This window comes from Lactuca serriola, chromosome 7 (assembly GCF_051521515.1).
Source record: "Lactuca serriola cultivar US96UC23 chromosome 7, Lser_US96UC23_V15, whole genome shotgun sequence".
Lineage (NCBI taxonomy): Eukaryota > Viridiplantae > Streptophyta > Magnoliopsida > Asterales > Asteraceae > Lactuca > Lactuca serriola.
Genome location: NC_136414.1, coordinates 175,735,933 through 175,759,109, shown reverse-complemented (window position 1 = coordinate 175,759,109; position 23,177 = coordinate 175,735,933). Strand labels below are relative to the sequence as shown.

The 23,177-nt window shown below is 41.0% G+C and overlaps 1 protein-coding gene across 1 annotated transcript; it reads right to left on the bottom strand.

Annotated features, from left to right (window-relative positions):
- Positions 1 to 3,553: 3,553 nt before the first annotated feature.
- On the bottom strand, positions 3,554 to 6,846 carry LOC145063117 (receptor-like protein 7). The gene has a single exon (XM_079010710.1). It carries the CDS (start codon positions 6,792 to 6,794, stop codon positions 3,810 to 3,812), a length of 2,985 nt encoding a protein of 994 aa, XP_078866836.1. The 5' UTR covers positions 6,795 to 6,846; the 3' UTR covers positions 3,554 to 3,809.
- Positions 6,847 to 23,177: the final 16,331 nt, after the last annotated feature.

The following is a 23,177-nucleotide window of genomic DNA, read 5'->3' as shown; positions in this document are numbered from 1 at the left end:
CATATTGGGGTGTTGTTTATCAGGTATTGATGGAGGAGACACACAAGTTGAGATTCTTTATTGATCCCAGAGTGACAATATGTATAGGGATCTCCGACCCGATTATTGGTGACCATGCATGAAGCGAGATGTGGCCTGGTATGTGGAGAGGTGCTTGACTTGTAGGAAAGTCAAGGTCGAGCATTAGCAACCCCACATCAAAATGGAGCCGTTGGAAGTTTTCGTTTGGATATAAGAAGAGGTTACAATGGATATCACACAGTTACTTCGGACGGTGCGTGTAGATTCGATATGAGTCATTGTGGATTGATTGACCAAGAGCGCACATTTCATTTCGATTCAAGAGTATTTCGGCAGAGAAGCTGACCGATATCTACATTTGTGAGGTAGTGACACAACATGGAGTGTTGCTTTCTGTGCTCTTTGATAGGGATGTTCGGTTTACTTCTAGGTTCTGGAAGAGATTCCATGAGGAGTTGGGCACTCGTTGACACTTCAACACGACATTCCACTTGCAGATTGATGTTCAGAGTGAGCAGACTATCCACATAATGGAGGACATGTTGCGGGCATGTGTACTGGATTTCAGTGGTAGATGGGATGCATATCTTCATTTTGTGGAATTTTCTTTTAATAACTGTTATCATGCCAGTATATATCAGCCTCCTTTTGAGATGCTCTACGGGAGTGTAGGACCCTGATTTGTTGGGGAGAGTTTGGTCAACAGGTCATGGGGAGTACCGAGGTGGTACTCAAGACGACATAATTGATTTAGTAGGTTTACGACAGACTTCAGACAACACAGAATCGAAAAAAGAGCTACGTACATAGATGCCAGTCATATTTGGAGTTTCAGGTTGGAGATATGGTACTTCTAAAAGTTTAACCTTGGAAAGGTGTCATCCGATTCAGGAAGTGGGAAAGCTGGGCTCCAGGTACATAGGTCCTTTCAGGGTTTTAGCTTAGGTGGGTAGGGTGGTGTATCGTTTAGATCTGCCGGAGGAGCTCATTCAAATTCATAGCACTTTTCATGTATCTCAGATATGTAAGTGCTTGGTTGATGATTCTGCAGTGGTTCCATTGGAGGACATTCAGGTGGATGATCGCATGAATTATATAGAGAGACCAGTGGTGATCCTTGATAGGAGAACACAGACTCTACGAAACAAGGTGTTCGATCTGGTGAAGGTGCAGTGGTAGCACTGAAAGGATTCTGAATGGACGTTAGAGTCTGAGGACGAAATGATGGAGCATTACCCGATGTTATTTTCGGTAGCAGACTTCGAGGACGAAGTTTAATTCAAGCGGGGAAGAATTGTAGCACTCGATTCAAGTTAGTTTTCATTTTTGACCCTTGGTGTGTAAATAGTTTGCAAATTTGGTCACTAGAGGCATTATTGCCATTTTTGGAAAAGTAGGAGTACGCTGGGAGTACTTCTTGTACGTTGGCATACGCACCCAAGGGATAAACACTAAATTTTACGGTTTATACCCTATTTAAGCAACATTATGACCCATGATCCCCTCATTTCTCAGCCTCCATTATCCTTTCATCCTCATTTTGAAACCCTAACCCCTCTAGAGAAGATTTAACCCTCTTTGTGTGTGTTTTAGTGTGTTTTAGTGAGCCTTGAGAAAGAAAAGTCTTGAAGATGGAGCTTTGACCAAGGGAGAGCTTGTAGATCCAGATTCTACTCATCATTTCTAGCTTATTTGATGTATAAAGCTTGGAACTTGCTCATTGTTTGCTTAGATTAGTCTTTATGGAGTTTCAATCACATTTGGTCCCATGAATGAGATATAGTGGAAAGTATTCCACTCTAGAAGTTAGGAGTTGCTTCTTTTGATGTTTCTGAAATCCCTAGTCCATAAAGTTAGCATCTTAATGGTTATATATCAACCATGCATGTCTTTACGACCATTTGGTGAAAGTAAGATGCTAAATATAGGGTTTGAGTTCTTTTCAGCCATGCAAAGGTTCCAAGTTAATGACTTTATGAATTAAGACGTTCCCCAAGGCTTGGATCTGATTTGGAAATCTGGTTGTAAGCATTAAGTGCTTAAAGGAAAAGGTGCTTAATGGGCACGTATGCCAGGCATATGCAAGAGTATGCATTCGAGTCCTCGATCAGACAAGCGACCTTGTATGTTGCACGTACTCCGGGTATGCGCTGCGTACCAGGCTTGGTCTTGGGCTTTGTAGTTTGGGCCATATTTATACTATTAGGGTTTTGGGCCTTGTTGGGCCACTAGCCTTTTTGAATTTGGGCCATTGTTAGGCTTTGGGCCTTCTTGGATTTGGGCCCATATTAGGCTTTGGGTAACCTTTAGGAAATTAGGTCACTATTGGGCTTTTAGTGCCAATGAGTTAGGGGATCGGTTATTAGGCCAGGTAAGGAAAAGGTAAAATGGTCTTTTACCCTGGGTGTTGGACAAATGAAGTAGATTCCCGATTATGGTTTATGGTCCAATTATTAATTAATTGGGGTTTTATTTGATTGGTTAACAGGGGGTTTTCCGGTTCAGCAGCCCGATCATTTGTTTGACTGACTGCAAACTGAACTGAGTTTGCTTAATATACTGTAGGACACCAGGATATGTTATTTACTTGTAGTCTTTGAGACTCATGTTGTATGTGTTGTACGTATGTGTGCCTGTTTGCTATATGTATGTGGGGTGAAATAGATCCGACATAACCTTGAGCTGACATGTGAGTTGAAATAGACCCACAGAGTGAAATAGACCTAGCACAACCTTGAGCTGGCATATATGTATGGAATGCGGTATTTCTGGGGAACTCAGTAAGCTTCGTGCTTATGATTTTCATTTTATGTTTAAGGTACTTTTAGATCGAAGGGGAAAAGCTCGGGATGATCGCATCGTACACACCGTGATTTTTCACTTATTTGACTGTGATGTGTTTTGGATGATTATAAATACATTATGATTTCTCTTTGGTTTTGATAATCACGTTTGGTCGATGTTTTATTTAATATGAAAACAAAAACTTTTTGTTTATGAATTTTGGGAGGTTACGATACTATTAATGAAAAAGAGAGATTAGAAGGTTCTTGAAAAGCATGAAAACAAAAAACAACTAGATGGGGAATATAAATGCAAGCTAATCCTAACCCTAATGGACTAAAGACAAAAGGAGTCCAAAATAAATAGGCTTATAATAAACATATATATATCAGTGATTTCAGTCTATACTTACTCATAATACACTTACCTGTTAGAATATATATGTTTACATATATATATATATATATATATATATATATATATATATATATATATATATATATATATATATATATATATATATATATATATAACATACATATGCTAACAGGTAAATGTATTATGAGTAAGTATAGACTGAAATCACTGACATCATATACTTGTACACAAAGCATATCCTAGTTTAAGTAAAAAAGATATCTTGTTTAGTGTTTTAAACTTAAAATATATGTTAAATATACCTTTTTCTTTAGCTAAAATTAATATCTCAAAGACCTATAATATAACTAAAGTTTTTGATAAATGATGGTAAACTTAAATTAATTCTTAATACAACAAAGTTGAGAAATGTATTTATTACAGTTAATCTCATAAAAAATATGTAACTACTAACTAGTGTAAATTTTTTTTATAGGACAATTTAAAAAATAATCCTTTTCAAAGTCATATTTTTCTAGATGACATTCACAAAGCATTTTCAATTTGGTTGAGGGGTTGAGACCACCTACACATAACAAATTATTTGCTTGGAAAATTGCTACAAAGTTGTAAGGCAATAAAACAAATTATTGTACTTGGTTTGATCTCCTTGTGCTACGGAGTGGCCTTACCCATCTGTCCTTCCTCTTTGTGAATCGTTCACTATACTTTGTATGTAAAGAGTTGCCAATAAAAATCCCAACAACCAGCCCACTTCCAACTCCACAGAATATGATGATCCAATCAATTCTTTCGCTTGGGAGGAGAGACTCAGATGCATTTCTTGCTGGTGGAAGTCTTGATGCCTTTAAATTCCCACATTCCTTTGATAAAGGTTTTCCACATAACCCAGGATTCTCCTCATAGGAGTTGTTTTCAAATGTGCTAAATTGTTGCCCTTGGGGAATGCGCCCTTCAAGATGGTTGTATGACACGTTGAAAATGGAAAGGTAGTTGAGTTGCACGAATAGTTGAGGGATTTCTCCAGATAGCCCATTTCGCGAGAGATCCAACGATTCAAGATTTGTTAGGTACCCTAGCGATGGCAAGACACGTCCTGTAAAACGATTGTTAGAAAGATTGAGTGCTTGAACCCCTCTAAGATATTGGAGGGACAGTGGGATTTCTCCTTCGAAATGATTACAAGAAAGATCAATAGAGGTGAATATTGTTAAAATCTTTTCATATTTTGTTCTGACGCCTTTGTGTATTAATGTCATCGTGTATGGCACCGACGACATGAAATGTTCAAAGGACATACCAGATTCCATAACTGATGATTCACCATAACCCACTCTCATGGCATTGCAATTTTGGAAGAAGTTTTCATGCAGTTCGCCACCAAAACCATTGTTAGAGATGTCTATGATCCGCAACTTAGGGAAATGTGAGCAAACTGTTGTCGAACCTTGAATTGGACCATAAAATTTGTTGGACCGTAAGATGAGAACTTGCAGCTTGGCAAGAGTTCCCAGCCAAAAAGGAAAGACGTCATCAAAAGAGTTATCTCCAAGAGAGAGAACCTCTAAATTTGTACAATTCGTCAATGATCTTGGCAGCTGACCCGTAAAGTGATTTTCGCTCAAATCAATACTTTCCAACTGGCTGCCATGCATAAACACATTCATCATTAATGTGCCATGAAAGTTATTTCGTCCCAGATCCAAAGTTAACAACGAATTGATTAAGTCACCGAAACATGGAGGAAGAGTTCCACTCATGTTGTTAGACGACAAATCTAACACTTGAAGAGATTTCACTTCACAAATCGATGCTGGTATTTCTCCAGTCAGATTATTATTTTCCGCTGAATATACTACAGTGTTTTGTGCTGGAACTGGTAGCTGACCTTGGAACTGATTATTCTTGATCGAAAATGCTTGTAAACTTTTCCATGGCAGAAATATAGGATGCTGATCAAAGCCGGTGATGTAGTTGTTGGAAAGGTCGATCACTTGTAATGTTTCCCTGCTGTTGTTCCAAATCCACACCGGTACCATGCCATAAATCTTGTTTCGGTCGAGAAATAAGAGTTCCAATTTATTTTGGAAACGCAAAAAGGCAGGGAATTCCTTCAAGTTACATGATGACAGTGATAGGTGTTTGAGTTCTGGTAAGGTGCTATTGGTGAAGTTGTTGGTGGGCACTAATGATATCTTGTTATTACCTAAGATGAGACTTTCAAGTTTGTTGAGTCCTAGGAACATGTCTAAGCCTACCTTTCCACTGAAATTATTGTAATTAAACTGAAGAAATCGAAGATTTTTAAAGTTGGAAAATGAGCTTGAAATGGGTCCTTGCATTTGATTGTGTTGAAGGTCTAATGATCTTAGTTGGGTAAGGTTGAACAACCAGGATGGTATATGACCGGTAAAATAATTTTTTCCCATTGAAACAACAGTAAGTTTGGTTAGGTTTGCAAGAAAAGATGGTATTTCACCGTTTATGTTCATACCATATGTATCTAATTGATTAAGTTCAGCCAACATGCCAAGCCAGTTGGGCAAGACTCCTTTATCAAATCTGTTACCATTGAGATCTAAAATGATGAGTTTGGAAAGACTTACCAATGAAGGAACAAAGCCTGTGAACTTATTATTACCAAGAGACAAGTAAGTGAGTTTTGTCATGTTGGAGAGTGATCCTGGAATATGCCCTGAGAAAGAGCAATCGCCAAGGGACAAGACTCTCAAATTGTTTAGATTGCTAATGGATTCTGGTACAATCCCGGAGAAACTTGTTGAACGTAGATTCACAAGTTCAAGTAAGCTGCTGTTACGAAATTCACTTAAGGCACCTGTAAGGTTGGTATTGAATGACAAATCCAGACGTATCAACTTCTGTAGCTGAAAAATGGCTGCAGGGAATTCATTTTGAAGAAAGCAGTTTTGTAGCCTGATTGACCTCAAAGATGAAAAGTTTGCCAAGAAATGTGGTACGGAAGAACTAATGTCAACCCCTGAGAGATGGAGTTCTTCTAGTCCTGTTAAGTTTTGAAGTAGATTCTTAAGGCCACTAGGACTTTGAAGCTTTAGAAGATTCTGTGATAGATCTAAAGAAGACAATTGTATCAGCTGAGAGATTTCATTCGGGATTTGGCCACTAAACCCAGAAGCAGAAAGATTGAGGCTTCTTAGTTGCTTTAGATGAGCAATCTCAGATGGGATTTGAGATTCACTAAAGTCGTTCCATGCAAGGTTGAGGCTCTGAAGATGAACAAGGCTAAAGAGGGTGCTGATAGAGTTGATACCACCACAAAGAAAGCTTTCACTCAAGTCAAGGCCGATCACATGACTATACTCATGGTCATTTCTACACTCCACCCCATACCATGAGCAACAATCAAAACCAGCATCTGATGCATTGTTAGTGGGCTTCCAAGAGTTGAAGGTTTGTAACCAACTAGCAGCACAAGCTGGATCATCTTGATGAATTATGCTTTGCTTGAACTGATATAAGGCTGAGCATTCCTCATCAGGGCTTAGTGATGATCCACTGCATGTGAGTTTGAACGAAAAGTATAAAAGGAAGATGGTCTGCAACAAGTTGAAGTGATTCATGTATGGAGCCATAAAAGAAAGGTTTAATCGTCAATTGCTTGTGAATGTGTAATGTTCAATGTTCAATGTTCATTATATAGGACATCTCCAAGTTCAACATTCAACCATAACGTACTAGATTAGATGTCACATGTTGAAGAGGGAAAGGGAACGAATTGGAAGTAGTTGAATATTCAACTAATAGGGCCAAAGAATTAAAAAGATATACAGAAGGGAAAATTAAGTAGAACACACATATCGAAGGTAAGTGGGAAGTGGGAACCATCCTCCTCCGTTAATTTTTTTAATTATATATGGAGTGGGAATGGATATACTCATATACTATTTTCGCGTGTGGACCTTAATTAAGTGATTATTATTATTTAAGATAAGAATCGTCATTATTTAATTAATTATATATGGAAGGTAAGTGGGAATGGATCTCTTTCGAGTATAAACTTATTACATGGGTTTATTTAAAAAAAATTAAATATAAAATTTTAACAATTTGAAAACTTTAAATTTATAAGAAAAATAAGATATTTTTTGAATTATTAAAATTAATGAGACTTTAATGCATTAGATACATTACATATATAAACCATTTCTAATAAATATCTTACATATATATTACCTTATATATTAAATGTGGATTTTAATTTAATAAAATAAAAAATACAATAAAATGACAAGTGGAAAATAGATAAATTTAAAATTTCTAGAAAAAACTATGTGTCCAAATGAATGAGAAGAGGACATGTGGCAAAGTCATTTTCATTTATTAGGGTAGACTACTTTATAATCGTGAGAATCATGGTTATAAAATTAATTAAACTTTTATTATGAGAACTCAAAATTATTAATCAATTATTTTAATAAATTATTAACTAAGAGATATAATTTTAATTATATAAAATTATAATTGTTAATTTAAATAAATATATGAAATTATATCAACTTATAATTTGTATTAATTTTATTTTAATTTTTATTCTAATGTTATTAGTTTAATGTAATTAGAATGAGAAATTTAAAATTTAAAATTCAAAATTGAGAATTAATAGGTTCATAAGTGACATGCATTAATTAGAATGATATATGACAAAAATAAAATAAAATATGCATTAATTAAGAGACTTAATAGGATGACACATGTCAAAGGGAGATTAAAACTATTCATTTATTAGAATAGAGATTTTTAATCTAAGAACCTTAATTATACCATTATTGAAAGCTTTAAAAACTGAGGGGGCGTTTGATAGGGGTGTCGAACGGGTAAAATTTTCGGGTTTCAGGTAGAACGGGTATTTCCTTAAGAAAATAATACCCGATACCCGACCTATATTGTAATTTGGGTTTTCGGGTTTCGTGTATTCGGGTTTGAGGACGGGTCGGGTAAGTTTCGGGTATACCCGGAAATTCATTAAGTGACACTTATTGATAATTTTTTTACATGTTGGTTGGTTTAATAAAGAATTTGTTATGAAAATACTCTATACAATTAGCAAGTATATATATAATAACAATACAAATCATTATACTATGTTATGTACTTCTTTAATTCCATTCCAAATTTTGACAAAAAAAGAAAAGAATCGATGAGGGTTAAGGGTAAACTGAGAAACTGGAGTCGACGGTCGTATTCCCTTTGCAATAGTTTGTCGACTGTCGAGCCATCGTTCAAAATAAGGAAATAAAGGGTTTTGGTGTGATGTATCTACTCTAATAAATGAAGATTTTTTGTCACTTGTCACACTCTTATACAGTTGGACAAATGTCATTTTTTGGTTATTTTGAATTAATTTTTTTACACATGTCGTTTTATGTATTTTTCTATTTTATTAAATTCTACATAATAATTTAATGTAATAATTACAATAGATGTAATAATAAATAGATACAAATTTCATTAATCCACTTACATTTTAATTTCAAAATTCCCAAAATTAAAGTCCATCAGTTTTTTTTTGTTTATTTATTTAAATTATTTGTTTAAATTTAAAAGATAAAAAATATTTTGATTATAATAATTCATTATTTTTCTTATTTTCTTATAAATTCAAAGTTCTCAAGTATTTTCACATTTATATTTAACTTTTTTTTTTTAAATTATCTCATATAATGCATGGGTCTCACAACTAGTACAATAATGAGCTAAAGAAAGGATTGATGTGTTGAGGGGGAATGACTTTGTACATGTTTTGTAGCTTGCAGGAAAGGAAAGAAGCATTACAAACGGAATCCCATTCCCTCAAAACGCGTTAATTTCATTCTTGGCTTCTACCCTGTTTCTAATTCCATTCCATTCCCACCTTGAATAACATGTTCCAATTTTACCCTCTATCTGTAACAACGTGAATTTTCAAAACAATTTTTCATTTTTAAAACATATTTTTAATCATCAATAGCAATATCAAACACAATGTATCCAATGTTATCATAACAAACAAATCCCAGAATCTCAAACATAATCTCTATGAGTATGTACAAATCATGCTGGCGCCTTCCCGCGATCCTCGTTAGTACCTGAAACACATAACACAACAACTATAAGCATAAATTCTTAGTAAGTTCCCCGAAATACCACATATAGTACATACGCCTTTCCAGGCCATAACTTTGTGGGACCTTCCGGTCCAAGTGTCTCAGGGGACTTCTGTCCCGAATCCCAGTAGACCTTCCGATCCTACCCGTATCGACCTTTCGGTCCGTAACCTCTTGATCTTCCGGTCCATATCATCTTGACCTTCCAGTCCTTATCATACATAACATACATAACACATACATATCACATAACATCATACAACACATACATCTCATAGCATATAAGACCTTCTAGTCACACATAGGTACCCTTCCAGGTACAGTATAGTGAGAAGACTCACCTTAATGAAGTCGGATAAACTCTCGTGCTCAACGTCCCGACCTAGCCTCTTCCTATCATTCAAATAACATTCCCGATCAATACTCTCTCATAGTCCCATCTCCAAAGATTATGTAGAAGGCCATTTTACCCCTCCCTGAACTCTCTTGAATCAGTCTTGACCAAAACCCTAAGCTCAACGAAAGTCAACGGTCATACTTTGACCCGACTCGTCGAGTACGCATGGGCGACTCGGCGAGTCCACATGTGTCCTCTGAATCCTTCTTGCCTCGCTTGACAGGTCGAGTCACCCCCTTCGCTCAACGAGTTACATCGGTCATGAATCGCGGGGCAACCCCGACTCTACTCGTCGAGTCCATTTATGAACTCAGTGAGTTACATCCATGATCATACTCAAATGACCTTCTGAGGTCAGAACTGCTTCTCTAACCTATAGATCTGACCTTCCCAAGCATGATAACGACGTAAAGGTCGAATCTTGGTATACATGCAACACCCCCAAATCTTCTTTTGGTGAAATAACCTCTAAAATGGCCTACTAGGATCCTATCTCAAAAGGTATGGCATAAAGCAGGGTGGTAAGGACTCTCTGGACCTCTTAAGGTTCAGATCTATGAACCATTTCGCCTTGGGACCTCACATACTCCAGATTCAAACTAAAATAGGCATAAAGAAACCCTAGATTTGACTAAACATCATAATCACGAGGATAAGCACAGATTGATACCTCCAACAATTTCCTCTGATCAAATGGAAGTAGATCTAAACTCCCCAACTCACCTTGCTTTCCTTCCTCCTTTCCTCTTGCTAAATCACACAAGAAATGATGAACATGATGGTTTTGAACCATAAGAACTTTCCTATGTGCACATACAAACCCTAATGCTTGGATCTAGGTTTCTCTAATTGAACATGCAATGTATCCAAGACTTTGATTGATAGATCTAATGTAAACATTCAAATTCATAACATATGAAATCAGATCTAAAGGAATACCTTGAGTTGCTTACTTGAACCTTCTTGTATTTGGAGCTTAGAGTCACAATTGTCACTCCTCTAATGGCTTACAAACACCAACTAGCAAGAGGATGATAAGAGAGAGAGAGAGAGAGAAGGGTGAGAAAATCGGACTAGGGTCACTCCATTAACAAAGGTGCCGATTTCCTCAACCCCATGGGTCTATTTATACTAGTGAGCTCCTAGGGTTTCACCCTAAAACCCTAATTGGATAACTTAGGCCCTAAGCAATCCAATGATCCCTATAGACTAGGCCTTGGACTATTTCTAGGATCCTCCAAACCCTAAAATCATCACCCTCTCATCCATAAAGATTCATAGCCCAAAGTACAACTATCACACATTTGACAGTTTATGCTCCTTTATTTAATTAACCTCTTTAAGTCACCAAATTAATTCCTAATTAATTTATGACTTATATTAATCAAATAACAATATTATTATTCCTTATATTTTTCTCATAATATATTAATAATATTTCTTCTCTCATTAAAAATCATCCTGTCAAGTTGCTATGGTGAAGGCAACCCAAAAGGACCATGCACAACCAGGTCAAATACTTGCCAAATATAGTTACAGCCTTAGACACTATTCCAACAGTCTCCCACTTGGATAAGTCTAGTAACTATATACACAAGCATAATCCGATTAGCAATCGTAGCTCTCAAAGATGCTTTCAAACTCTGATCCTATCAGTCCTGTCCTTTATATAAGGGATCGTATAGTCCTCTGTTCAGACATCATGCAAACATAATCATAGTCCAACGTTTAGTTTCTCGATCTCCGATTTATTCGACATAGAACTTAATCGAACACATCAATTCAGTTCTGACCGGGCCTGACACATAAGTCCAATCAAATCATCTAGTGGCCGAGATATCACTTTTACCCTCTTAGGATAAAAGTAACAGATAAACTTTGACTTATATGCATTTACTTATTCACCAATCAATTATACACAATAACACGTTTTATAACATCAATTTACTGATGCGGTTTCGCATTAAATGTACAACTAATTAACAAATAAAAAACCATATATCTAGGTTTTAAGACCATATGATATTATCATCTTGCGATCACTTACAATATACATATATATATATATATATATATATATATATATATATATATATATATATATATATATATATATATATATATATATACCTTAAAGTGATTCCAGCAAGCGCGGGTTTGTTCTAATGCTCAAAACTAGTTCATAAGCACTCATGAACGTTGCAGCAAACCTTTGCTATGTCTAACACCTTTTAGACAATCTACATACCAATTCATGACAATCTTCTTTCATATCTACTTCCAAGATATGAACGATTGTGGACCATTCGAATAATTCGATTATTCTTAATAACTCAATTATTTAGGAAGTCAAAACATGCAAAGTGAAACAATAGTTAAACAATTAACATAAGACAGTAACTTTACTTATAAATAATACTCCTTTATTAATCATCAAATGACAATTACATTTATCTATTACAAGTTTTTAAAACTATCTAATCTAAACTAATATCATCCTTCAGCCCAATACTCCTAGCATGCTGCAAATGCTTAACCCTTCTTAGTCCCTTCGTAAGCGGATCTGTTGGGTTATCTTCTGATGATATCCTCTTAACCACGAGGTGTCCTTCTACTCGATGTCTAATAAAGTGATATTTTCTGTCGATATGTCGAGATCTACCATGATCCCTCGGTTCCTTGGTTAAGGCAACCACTCCTTCATTATCACAAAAATTTTCCATAGGCTCCTTTATGGCAGGCACAACTCCAAGATCACCAATGAAGTTCTTCATCCATATTGCCTCCTTCGACGCTTCGCTCGCTGCAATGTACTCTGATTCGCACGTTGAATCAACTACAGTTTCCTGCTTGGAACTTTTCCAAGTTACTGCTCCTCCAATAAGGGTAAAGACCCAGCCCGACTGCGAACGGTAGTTGTCCCTGTCGATCTGGAAGCTGGCGTCACTATACCCTTGAAACTTTAAGTCATCACTCCCCCCGAGGAAGAAAAACCATTCCTTGGTCCTCGAAGGTACTTAAGGATATTCTTGACCGCAATCCAATGGGCTCTGCCAGGGTTCCCTTGATATCTACTGACCATGCTCAAAGCAAAGGCCACATCAGGGCGAGTACAAGTCATAGCATACATGATTGAACCAACTGCGGAAGCATAAGGTACTCGGCTCATTTCTGCTATCTCAGCTTCGATACTCGGACTTTGAGTCTTACTCAACTTGGCATTACTTTGTATCGGTAATTCTCCCTTCTTCGAATTTTCCATACTAAAACGTTTTAGTACTTTATCTAAGTAAGTGTTATGACTAAGTCCTATTAGTCTCATACTTCATTCTCTGACTATCCTTATTCCCAAAATATAGGAAGCCTCTCCGAGGTCCTTCATAGCGAAGCACTTCCCGAGCCAGGACTTAACCTCCTGCAGTGTCGGGACGTCGTTTCCTATGAGTAGTATGTCATCGATATACAAAACGAGGAGGCTAACTATACTCCCACTGGCTTTGACATATACACATTATTCATCTTCACTTCGTACAAATCCAAACTCTTTGACTTTCTCATCGAAGCACATATTCCATCCGCGAGACGTCTGCTTAAGCCCATAAATGGACTTCTCAAGCTTGCACACTCTATTTGGATGCTTCGTATCGACAAAACCCTCTGGCTGAGCCATGTAAACATCGTCAACCAACTTTCCATTAAGGAAAGCGGTCTTGACATCCATCTGCCATATCTCATAATCATGAAATGCAGCAATGGATAGCATCACCCTAATAGACTTTATTTTCGCAACTGGTGAGAAGGTCTCATGATAGTCAACTCCGGGAGTTTGAGTAAAGCCCTTCGCAACTAATCGCGCTTTATATGTGTGTACATTTCCATCCACATCGTTCTTCTTCTTGAAGATCCATTTGCACCCAACGGTCTTACATTCGGGCACATTATCAACCAAATTCCAAACTTGGTTGTCATGCATGGATTGAGTCTCGCTGTCCATTTCCTCTTTCCATTTCGCAGACGTCGGGCCTGCCATGGCTTCCTTATAGCTATTAGGTTCATCTAGATTTATTAGTGTACCATCACTAATATACGTGTCCCCTTCAGTATTAATATGAAAACCATAAAATTGGGGTTGAACTCTAACTCTTTCGGAACGTCTAAGAGGTAAGGACTCATTAATTGGTTTAACCGGAGTTTCCTCCTCGGGTTGAGTGCCAGCGGCAGAGGTTCCTTCATCACTCGATTCTTGAATCTCTTCAAGCTCGATCTGCCTCCCACTGTCTCCTTGGCTTATGAGTTCTCGCTCTAGGAAAACCCCTCTCCTCGCAACGAAGACAACATTGTCATTCGGTCTATAGAAGAGATATCCAAAGGATTTCTGTGGGTAGCCGATGAAAATACATCGCTCACTATGAGGTTTGAGCTTGTCGTGAGTATCTCGTCTTACGAAAGCCTCGCAACCCCAAACCTTGATATGTGCCAACGAGGGAGCTTTCCCTGTCCACATCTCGTGAGGTGTTTTGGCAACCTTCTTTGTAGGGACTCGGTTAAGGATATGGGCGGCAATCTCTAAGGCATACCCCCAGAATGAGATAGGTAGTGAAGCACGACTCATCATAGAACGAACCATGTCTAGCAGGGTTCGATTGCGACTTTCTACCACACTATTCAACTGCGGTGTCCTAGGTGGCGTCAATTGCGAAACTATTCCACATTCTTTGAGATAGTCATGGAATTCAAGACTTAGGTACTCTCCTCCTCGATCGGATCGAAGCATCTTGATTTTCCTGCCCAATTGATTCTCCACTTCATGTTTGAATTCTTTGAACTTTTCAAACATTTCTGACTTGCGCTTGATTAAGTAAATATACCCATATCTACTATAATCATCAGTGAAAGTCACATAGAAGCGGTTCGCCTCCTTTGTGGCGGATCTAAAGGGTCCACATACATTGGTTTGTATGAGATCCAATAAACCCTCACCCCTTTCACATGTGCCAGTGAAGGGTGACTTGGTCATCTTTCTAAGCATACAAGACTTACTCGTGTCATCTTCCCTAAGGTTGAATGACTCCAACACTCCATCCTTTTGGAGTTGGGCTATGTGCTTCTTGTTGACATGTCCAAGATGACAATGCGACAAACATGCTTTATCAACACTATTGGAAGAATCCATGCACAAAACATCATTTCCTAGGTTATCTACAATCATAACAGTTTCATAAATTCCATTACAAGGCGTTGCTTCAAAATATAAAACACCATTTAGATAAGCATAAATCGAACCATTCTCATTATTAAACAAAAATCTAAATCCTTGTCTAAACAAACCATGAAATGAAATGATGTTTCTTGCCATATCTGGCGAGTAGCAACAATTATTCAAATCTAAATGTAATCCGTTACTAATCTGTTTCACTTAGGCATCGCCTGTCACAAGGCCTCGCCCACTAACATATAATAGCACATAGACATATCACATCACATCACATAAGCTAAACACATACTAACAAATCTTGTCCTAAGGCCCTGCCTATCTCTGGGCCCCGCCCTTGTCCTACTACTGATGAGTCATGGAACCCCGTCCATACTCCTGCTGATAGTGAGGTACGGGCCCAACCTACCCTCGCTCCTTCCCTAACTTGGGCCTCGCCCCTGATCTGCTGCTACTAAGATGTGGAACACCATCCACACTCTGCTATTGGTGAGATACGGGACCTCGCCCACACTCACCTCCCTACCAGGCACATACAAGTATCACACAGACAACAAGTATAAACTATCACATAAATCATTCCTTGGGCACCCGCCCTCTATCATTGGACCTCGTCCCGAATATCATACTAGCATACTGTGCCTAGGGCAAACCCCCGGGTCTTCTACTCATAACTACATGGGCTAACATTGTGGCCGTAGACCCATTCATACAAACAGAAACTCACCTGCAGTGGCTGAACTGGCTGATGAACCCACTAGCTGCTGCCCAGCAACTCTCTGAACACCTGCTCCACTCGCTCTCCGAGCGACCAATATCAATGCAACACTGAGTCTAACTGACCCTCGAAAGACAACCAAATCAACTCTGGTCAAGGTCAAAGTCCTGGTCAAAGTCAACCTTCCAGGTCAACCCTACTTGCCGAGTCACCCTATTGACTCGCCGAGTTCATATGTTCAGAGCCCTTCTATTCGCGACTCGACTCGTCGAGTCTACCGATTACCGAGTCCTGACCTGTCCAACTCACCGAGTCTCTACTCGACTCACTGATTCGAGTCTCAAATCGAAGGGTTTGGGGTTTCGCGACTTGACTCGCCGAGTCCAAGAATAGACTCTCCGAGTCCAAGACAACCTTCAACAGACTCACCGAGTTGTTCATCCAACTCGCCGACTTCCTGCCCAACTTCATCTGACTCGACGAGCTGTTCATCCCACTCGTCGAGTTCCTCCTCATCTTCATGCTACTCGCCGAGTCCACTCAAAGGACTCACCGAGTCCATTCAGATCTCTATACATGCAGAGGACTTTTGAGTCATGCATGGACTCTAAACTGTAGATCTACCCTTCCTAAGCCTATTCCTCACGTAAAGTTGCAAACTTTACGTGTAGAGAAGGAGATCTTGGCAAAATACACCATAAACTAGGGTTTAAGGCAAAGAGGCTCCATAATCAACTCAAGGGCTGAAACTTTATGCTTTCCAAGACCAAAATATACCTAGATCTGAAGTAGCAACTCCAGATCCGACTTCTAACTCAAATGGATCACTACTCATGCCTAAAAGCCCCAAAACTCACAACCAAAATTGATCTAAAGGAAGGGAAACGACTTAATACCTTCATATGTTCATAAATATCTTCCCAATCTCAGATCTATAGCCCCCTCCTTGCCCTTTCAAGATCCTTCTTCCTTCTCCAAGCTTTAATGCACTCCTCAAGACAACAATTGGCTCAATCAATGGATATGGCGGCTAGGGTTTGGCATTCTGGGTTAAAGAGGTAGTAAAGGAACCCTAGGGAAGAGAATGAGGCGCTTAAATAGGCCTCAAGTCCCGAATTTAGGGTTTTCCTCGAACAGACCTGACTTGCCGAGTCTCCTTGGCTGACTCGCCGAGTCGGTCACTTACTCCTCGACCCAGATCCCGCTTGGACTCGCCGAGTTCCTCCTTAGACTTGCCGAGTCCCCCCTTAAATTTAGGGTTTTCTTTCCTTTCTTGGCCTTCAAAACTTTGGGTGTTACAACTCTCCCCCACTTAAACTAAACTTTGTCCTCGAAGTTTGCTATGGCCCACCGCCTGCGATCTGCTTCCAAAACCCACCAAGTATCCCAACATCAGCTGCCTACCTTCGCTGGTCTTCCACCTGGTCATTCTGACTAACATAATCCTCACGGATAAAAACCTCGGGTCAAACCTGACCCTGAACAATTTAGAAACACAACTTACTCAACCGACAATCCTTCTGGTATTCTCCGAGTGCTGCGCTTGAACTCATAGGGGTTGACCCCTTCTTTCCTTACGCGATTCCCTTGCCTCCCTAAGGCGATGCTCCATAACCAACTATTTCCTCTGTCACTGTGAAGATCCTATCTTCACCAATCCATCATTCCCGCTACTTCCATTACGGGTCATCACCGCCAGTAACCACTGACACTCTTCTCTGTCAAAACTTGGTGTCGAGCACCCCTCGATTCAACTAACTGAATTCCACCATACACTGCTTACTGCAGTACTACTGACTGAAAAATTCTGCTATTCCTTGTCTACCTTTAGGATGAACTGAGACCACCCTGGTCCCTACCAACCTATCAATGTCTGGATTACCGGCTCCCACCGGTAGCTAGTCCCAACACCACCACTAGTCGCTCCCAACGACTTCCGAAGAAACTTCGACCACCTATAACTGCTCAATCTATTCTGCCATTCAGGCACTACAAACCTGGGATCCCCGATCCCCTAGCTCGACACTAAGGTCCCTACCAGGTCCCACCTGCGATGTTAAAATTCACGGGCCTCGCCCATGGGTCCCACCCGCCTCTATCCTTCTAGTCCCACTAGTCTAATCACTCTCGCTCGGGCCTCGCCCACGGGTCTCACCCAACCATACTACTGAGCAACCCTGCTCTCAAGTCTCATCTACACTGCTAATTTCATACGGGCCTCGCCCACGGGTCTCACCCAACTATATCCTGGAGCGGCCTCTCCCATGGTCTCACCTCTCTAGGGCTATATAGGCAAACTCCCTATCATTCTCATCCACTATCCATTCCTGATCCTTGACCGATCACTAGGAGGTAAGGCCCTCGCCCCAACTCCGCTATCGAAGCTACTAAGGAATGCTACGGCTTACCCGTAGTCTTACATCACCATCCATTGTTGACTGCTAGTGAATGCTACGGCTGCCCCATAGTCTTACAACACTTCCACCACTAACTGCTAGTGAATGCTACGGCTGCGCCATAGTCTTACATCACTTTCTACCATTGACTGCTAATGCGAAGGAACCCATGTGCCATTAGCTCTCAAGATCCTCATTCCTACTCCCTCGAGTCCTACGGGCGATCCACAACCTGAATTCCCAACCACGTACTAACCATTACCATCACACGCATTAGCTGATGGGGAGTTTCTCAAACTCCCAACACTGAAATCCTCAATCCATCAAACGTTGAACCACTTCTTTTCCTTCTCGGAGGTCAGACACTCATTTTGGATCTGCGTGCTCCTACCTTTGCACACTCGGAGGATTCTCCCCCACTTCGATCCTGCTTACCCCTTGTTGCTCAATACTCAAAAGAAATCCTTGCTACCATTCCATAATCAATATGCTGAGGAACCCAAGCTTACCATAGCTAGGGATCTAACCAATCCTTCTCTAACACTATACAACTCCGATCTAGCGAGACATACCAAGTCCCTCCTAAGCATGCTACAGTTACTGCATCATATGTAACCTTCTCCAATAGGGCACATCCCCTCACTACCATTCGAATATCCAAGGTATGCAGATGACATATAACTCGATCACAATCAACCGCTCAAAAATAAAATACTCATACCGATAATGATGTAGAACCATAACAATATAATCATGCACAAATAAAAGAACTGAAAACAGAAATCGAATACATGCAACGTCCGGTGCTGATCGCGCCTCTAAGGTAGTCATCTGAAGAGCTCCGCCTCCTACCGTAGGCGCCTCTGCACGGCCCTGACGGCCATCTGTGATCCTCAAAGTTGCAGGGGCAGGTGACATCACCCGTCCTGCTGAAAACAAACTAGGGCACTGGGCCTTCTTGTGGCCCCGCTGATTGCAGTGAAAACATAACAAGTCTGATCCCTGCACGGTGGCAACAGTACAATCCCTGCTGAAATGACCAGTCCGACCACACTTGAAACAGCCAGACTCACCACTGCTACCACTCCTGCATGTTACCCCGTGCGCCCTGCCACACTTCCTGCACCGACCGCGGTCCTGATAATCCCTCGATCTCGAATCTGATCCCTTGGGCCTTTTGCCCGAACCTGCAGCTACCTGAACCTCATCCGACTTCCTCTTCCGGATCTGATCCAAATCAATTTCCCTCTCTCTAGCCCGAGAAATCATATCTTCCAGCGTCTTACAGTTGGATCTGTTCACGAACTCTGTGATGTCATCCCTCAACATCTTATGGTATCAGACCTTCTTCATCTCCTCATCCGTGACATACTGCGGTACAAGAAGATCCTCTCCCTGAACTTGGCGGTGATCTCCGCCACAATCTCAGTGGATTGCGTCAAATCCTGAAACTCCCGTGCCAACTGCCGCACCTCAATAATCGGCGAAAACTTCGCCCTGAACCTGGCCGAGAAATCGCTCCAAGTCATCGCGTCCAATGCGGCATCATCCCCCAAAGCATGACCAATCTCTTCCCACCAATCCCTCGCTCTATCCTTCAGAAGACAGGAAGCGAGTCTGACCTTGTCCCCCTCAGGACACCGGCTCGTACGGAATGCGTTGGCAACATCAGCCAACTATCTGCTGCTAGCGATGGTGTCCCTAGCCCCATGATAATCTGGTGCCCCGCAAGCCCTGAACTCCCGAAATGTCAAGGTACATGCTCCCGTCAATGCCATTATCTCAGTACGGAAGGCTCCCAACCTCTCATCCAAAATCTCCAATATAGTCTCCTTGACCGTGCCAAAGATCACAGGAGTCTGATCTAGAATACTGCGCGTAACCTCGGCGGATATCAACTCCCTCATTCGCTCCTCGAGCTGCTCGGCCCCTGAACCCGAGCCTGATCCCTCTCCAGCGCCTGATCCGCCCGCTGGTCTCTCTCGCAACGTCACCATGCTGAAAATATACCACAACCACTATCAGAATACTCATCACTGATGCGAGACCAAACACACCCTACCAGGTTCCCGGTCTTGTCTCGGCCTTTCCTGAATCGAGTACGGATCCTCTGCTTTCAGTAGTACGGGCCCATACTACCTTCCACATCTATCCGTACTTTCCTCAAGAATTGCTTCAACTCCACCAGGTCCCTTATCCACTACTACTGCTCCCAGCACTATCTCATCCTAGGCTTAGGAAAACCTCTAACTCAACTCAAACCAGTCCTCAGCTGCTGAAGGTCTCCTTGTGATGCCAATTAGCCATCACCTGGATACCATTACATGTGACGAGGCTCAGATAATCCTTCAAGTAAAAGACTCGTCCCTACAATGGTTGGACTCAAAGAAGAGCTGCGCAATAGGACCAAATCCAGCACTCTGAGATTATTCAACCCTGATCACATGTGACGTGTCGTATCCACCTAATGGCTAACTCCCATCACTCAGTATCCCACAATGCACAAAGCAAGCATCATTCAAACAAGGGGAAATCTAACCATAATATACTCAAGCAATCGTATCCACACAGCAAGAATCTAAACTAGCATGCAACACAACTCATAGACTCACATAACTCATATACTCAGGTATTACCTAAACAGGCTATCCTACTACTGTCTAATCAGCACTATCATGCAGTTCGAAAGCACATATAACAGGCACATAAGGCATTATCCCCAGATCCTTAGCCCTATTCTAGCATGCTATTTTACTAACTTATAATTAAAACATAAACTTGTATGGGTATTTTGGGGTGCTTACTTGAGCTCGGTTGATTGCATGCACCACACCGTGTTTCTCTTTTCAAAGTTCTTTTCTTTCTGAATTACTTTTGCCTTTCTAAAACTGTTTTCTTTCCCAAAACTCTCTTTTTACAAAACTGTCTTTTCATTTCGAAAACTTCTATACCAATTCCTCAGTTTGAGTTCAGACAAACCCGAGAGCATGTCCGAATCCCTCAAACCAAGGCTCTGATACCAACTTGTAACGTCCCAAAATATAAGACTAAAAATTTCTTTTAATAAAACATTACTTTAAGAAAATTCATCATTTCAAAACATGAACAGAGTATTAGTTTCCAAAATACATGTTCGTTATTAGAGTAAACATTCCCAGGTTGTCTAATCTATGGTGTGTGCCATGCGATCACCCTGAGCAATTCCCTCTGCTACCGGAAGTACCTGAAAACAAAACTGAAAACCGTAAGCACGAATCTTAGTGAGTTCCCCACCCTACCACAGACCATGCATAACCACATACTACATATACTGGGCCACTCCCTCTATCCTGGGCCTCGCCCACTACAACAGCCCCGCCGCTCTAGGCCCCGCCTGGCTTCGAGCCCCACTCGGATACAGATCTGTTTCACTTAGGTCTCGCCTATCACAGGGCCTCACCCACTAACATATAATAGCACATAGACATATCACATCACATCACATAAGCTAAACACATACTAACGGATCTTGTCCTAAGGCCTCACCTATCTCTGGGCCCCGCCCTTGTCCTGCTACTGATGAGTCATGGAACCCCGTCCATACTCTTGCTGATAGTGATGTACGGGCCCAACCCACCCTCGCTCCTTCCCTAACTTGGGCCTCGCGCCTGATCTTCTTCTACTAAGATGTGGAACACCATCCACACTCTGCTATTGGCGAGATACGGGACCTCGCCCACACTCACCTCCCTACCAGGCACATACAAGTATCACACAGACAACAAGTATAAACTATCACATAAACCATTCCTTGGGCACCCACCCTCTATCATTTGACCTCGTCCCGAATATCATACTAGCATACTGTGCCTAGGGCTAACCCCCCGGGTCTTCTACTCATAACTATATGGGCCGACATTTTGGCCGTAGACCCATTCATACAAATGGAAAATCACCTGCACTGGCTGAACTGGCTGATGAACTCACTAGCTGCTGCCCGGCAACTCTCTGAACTCCTGCTCCACTCGCTCTCCGAGTTACCAATATCAATGCAACACTGAGTCTAACTGACCCCCGAAAGACAACCAAATCAACTCTGGTCAAGGTCAAAGTCCTGGTCAAAGTCAACCTTCCAGGTCAACCCTACTCGCCGAGTCGCCCTATTGACTCGCCGAGTTCATATGTTCAGAGTCCTTCTATTCGCGACTCAACTAGACGAGTCAGTCCATGACTCGCCGAGTCTACCGATTACCGAGTCCTGACCTGTCCAACTCACCGAGTCTCCACTCAACTCACTGATTCGAGTCTCAAATCAAAGGGTTTGGGGTTTCGTGACCTGACTCGCCGAGTCCTAGAACAGACTCGCTGAGTCCAAGACAACCTTCAACAGACTCGCCGTGTTGTTCATCCAACTCGCCGAGTTCCTGCCCAACTTCATCTGACTCTACGAGCTGTTCATCCCACTCGTCGAGTTCCTCCTCATCTTCATGCTACTCACCGAGTCCATTCAGATCTCTATACGTTCAGAGGACTTTTGAGTCATGCATGGACTCCAAACTGTAGATCTACCCTTCCTAAGCCTATTCCTCACGTAAAGTTGCAAACTTTACGTGTAGAGAAGGAGATCTAGGCAAAATACACCATAAACTAGGGTTTAAGGCAAAGAGGCTCCATAATCAACTCAAGGGCTGAAACTTTATGCTTTCCAAGACCAAAATATACCTAGATCTGAAGTAGCAACTCCAGATCCAACTTCTAACTCAAATGGATCACTACTCATGCCTAAAAGCCCCAAAACTCACAACCAAAATAGATCTAAAGGAAGGGAAACGACTTAATACCTTTAGATGTTCAAAAATATCTTCCCAATCTCAGATCCATAGCCCCCTCCTTGCGCCTTCAAGATCCTTCTTCCTTCTCCAAGCTTTAATGCACTCCTCAAGACAACAATTCGCTCAATCAATGGATATGGCGGCTAGGGTTTGGCATTCTGGGTTAAAGAGGCAGTAAAGGAACCCTAGGGAAGAGAATGAGGCACTTAAATAGGCCCCAAGTCCTGAATTTAGGGTTTTCCTTGAACAGACCTGACTCGCCGAGTCTCCTTGGCCGACTCGCCGAGTCGGTCACTTACTCCTCGACCCGGATCCCACTTGGACTCGCCGAGTCCCCC

Coding starts and splice junctions, on each gene's coding strand:
- LOC145063117 (XM_079010710.1), bottom strand. CDS start 6,794: ATGGCTCCATACATGAATCACTTCAACTTGTTGCAGACCATCTTCCTT.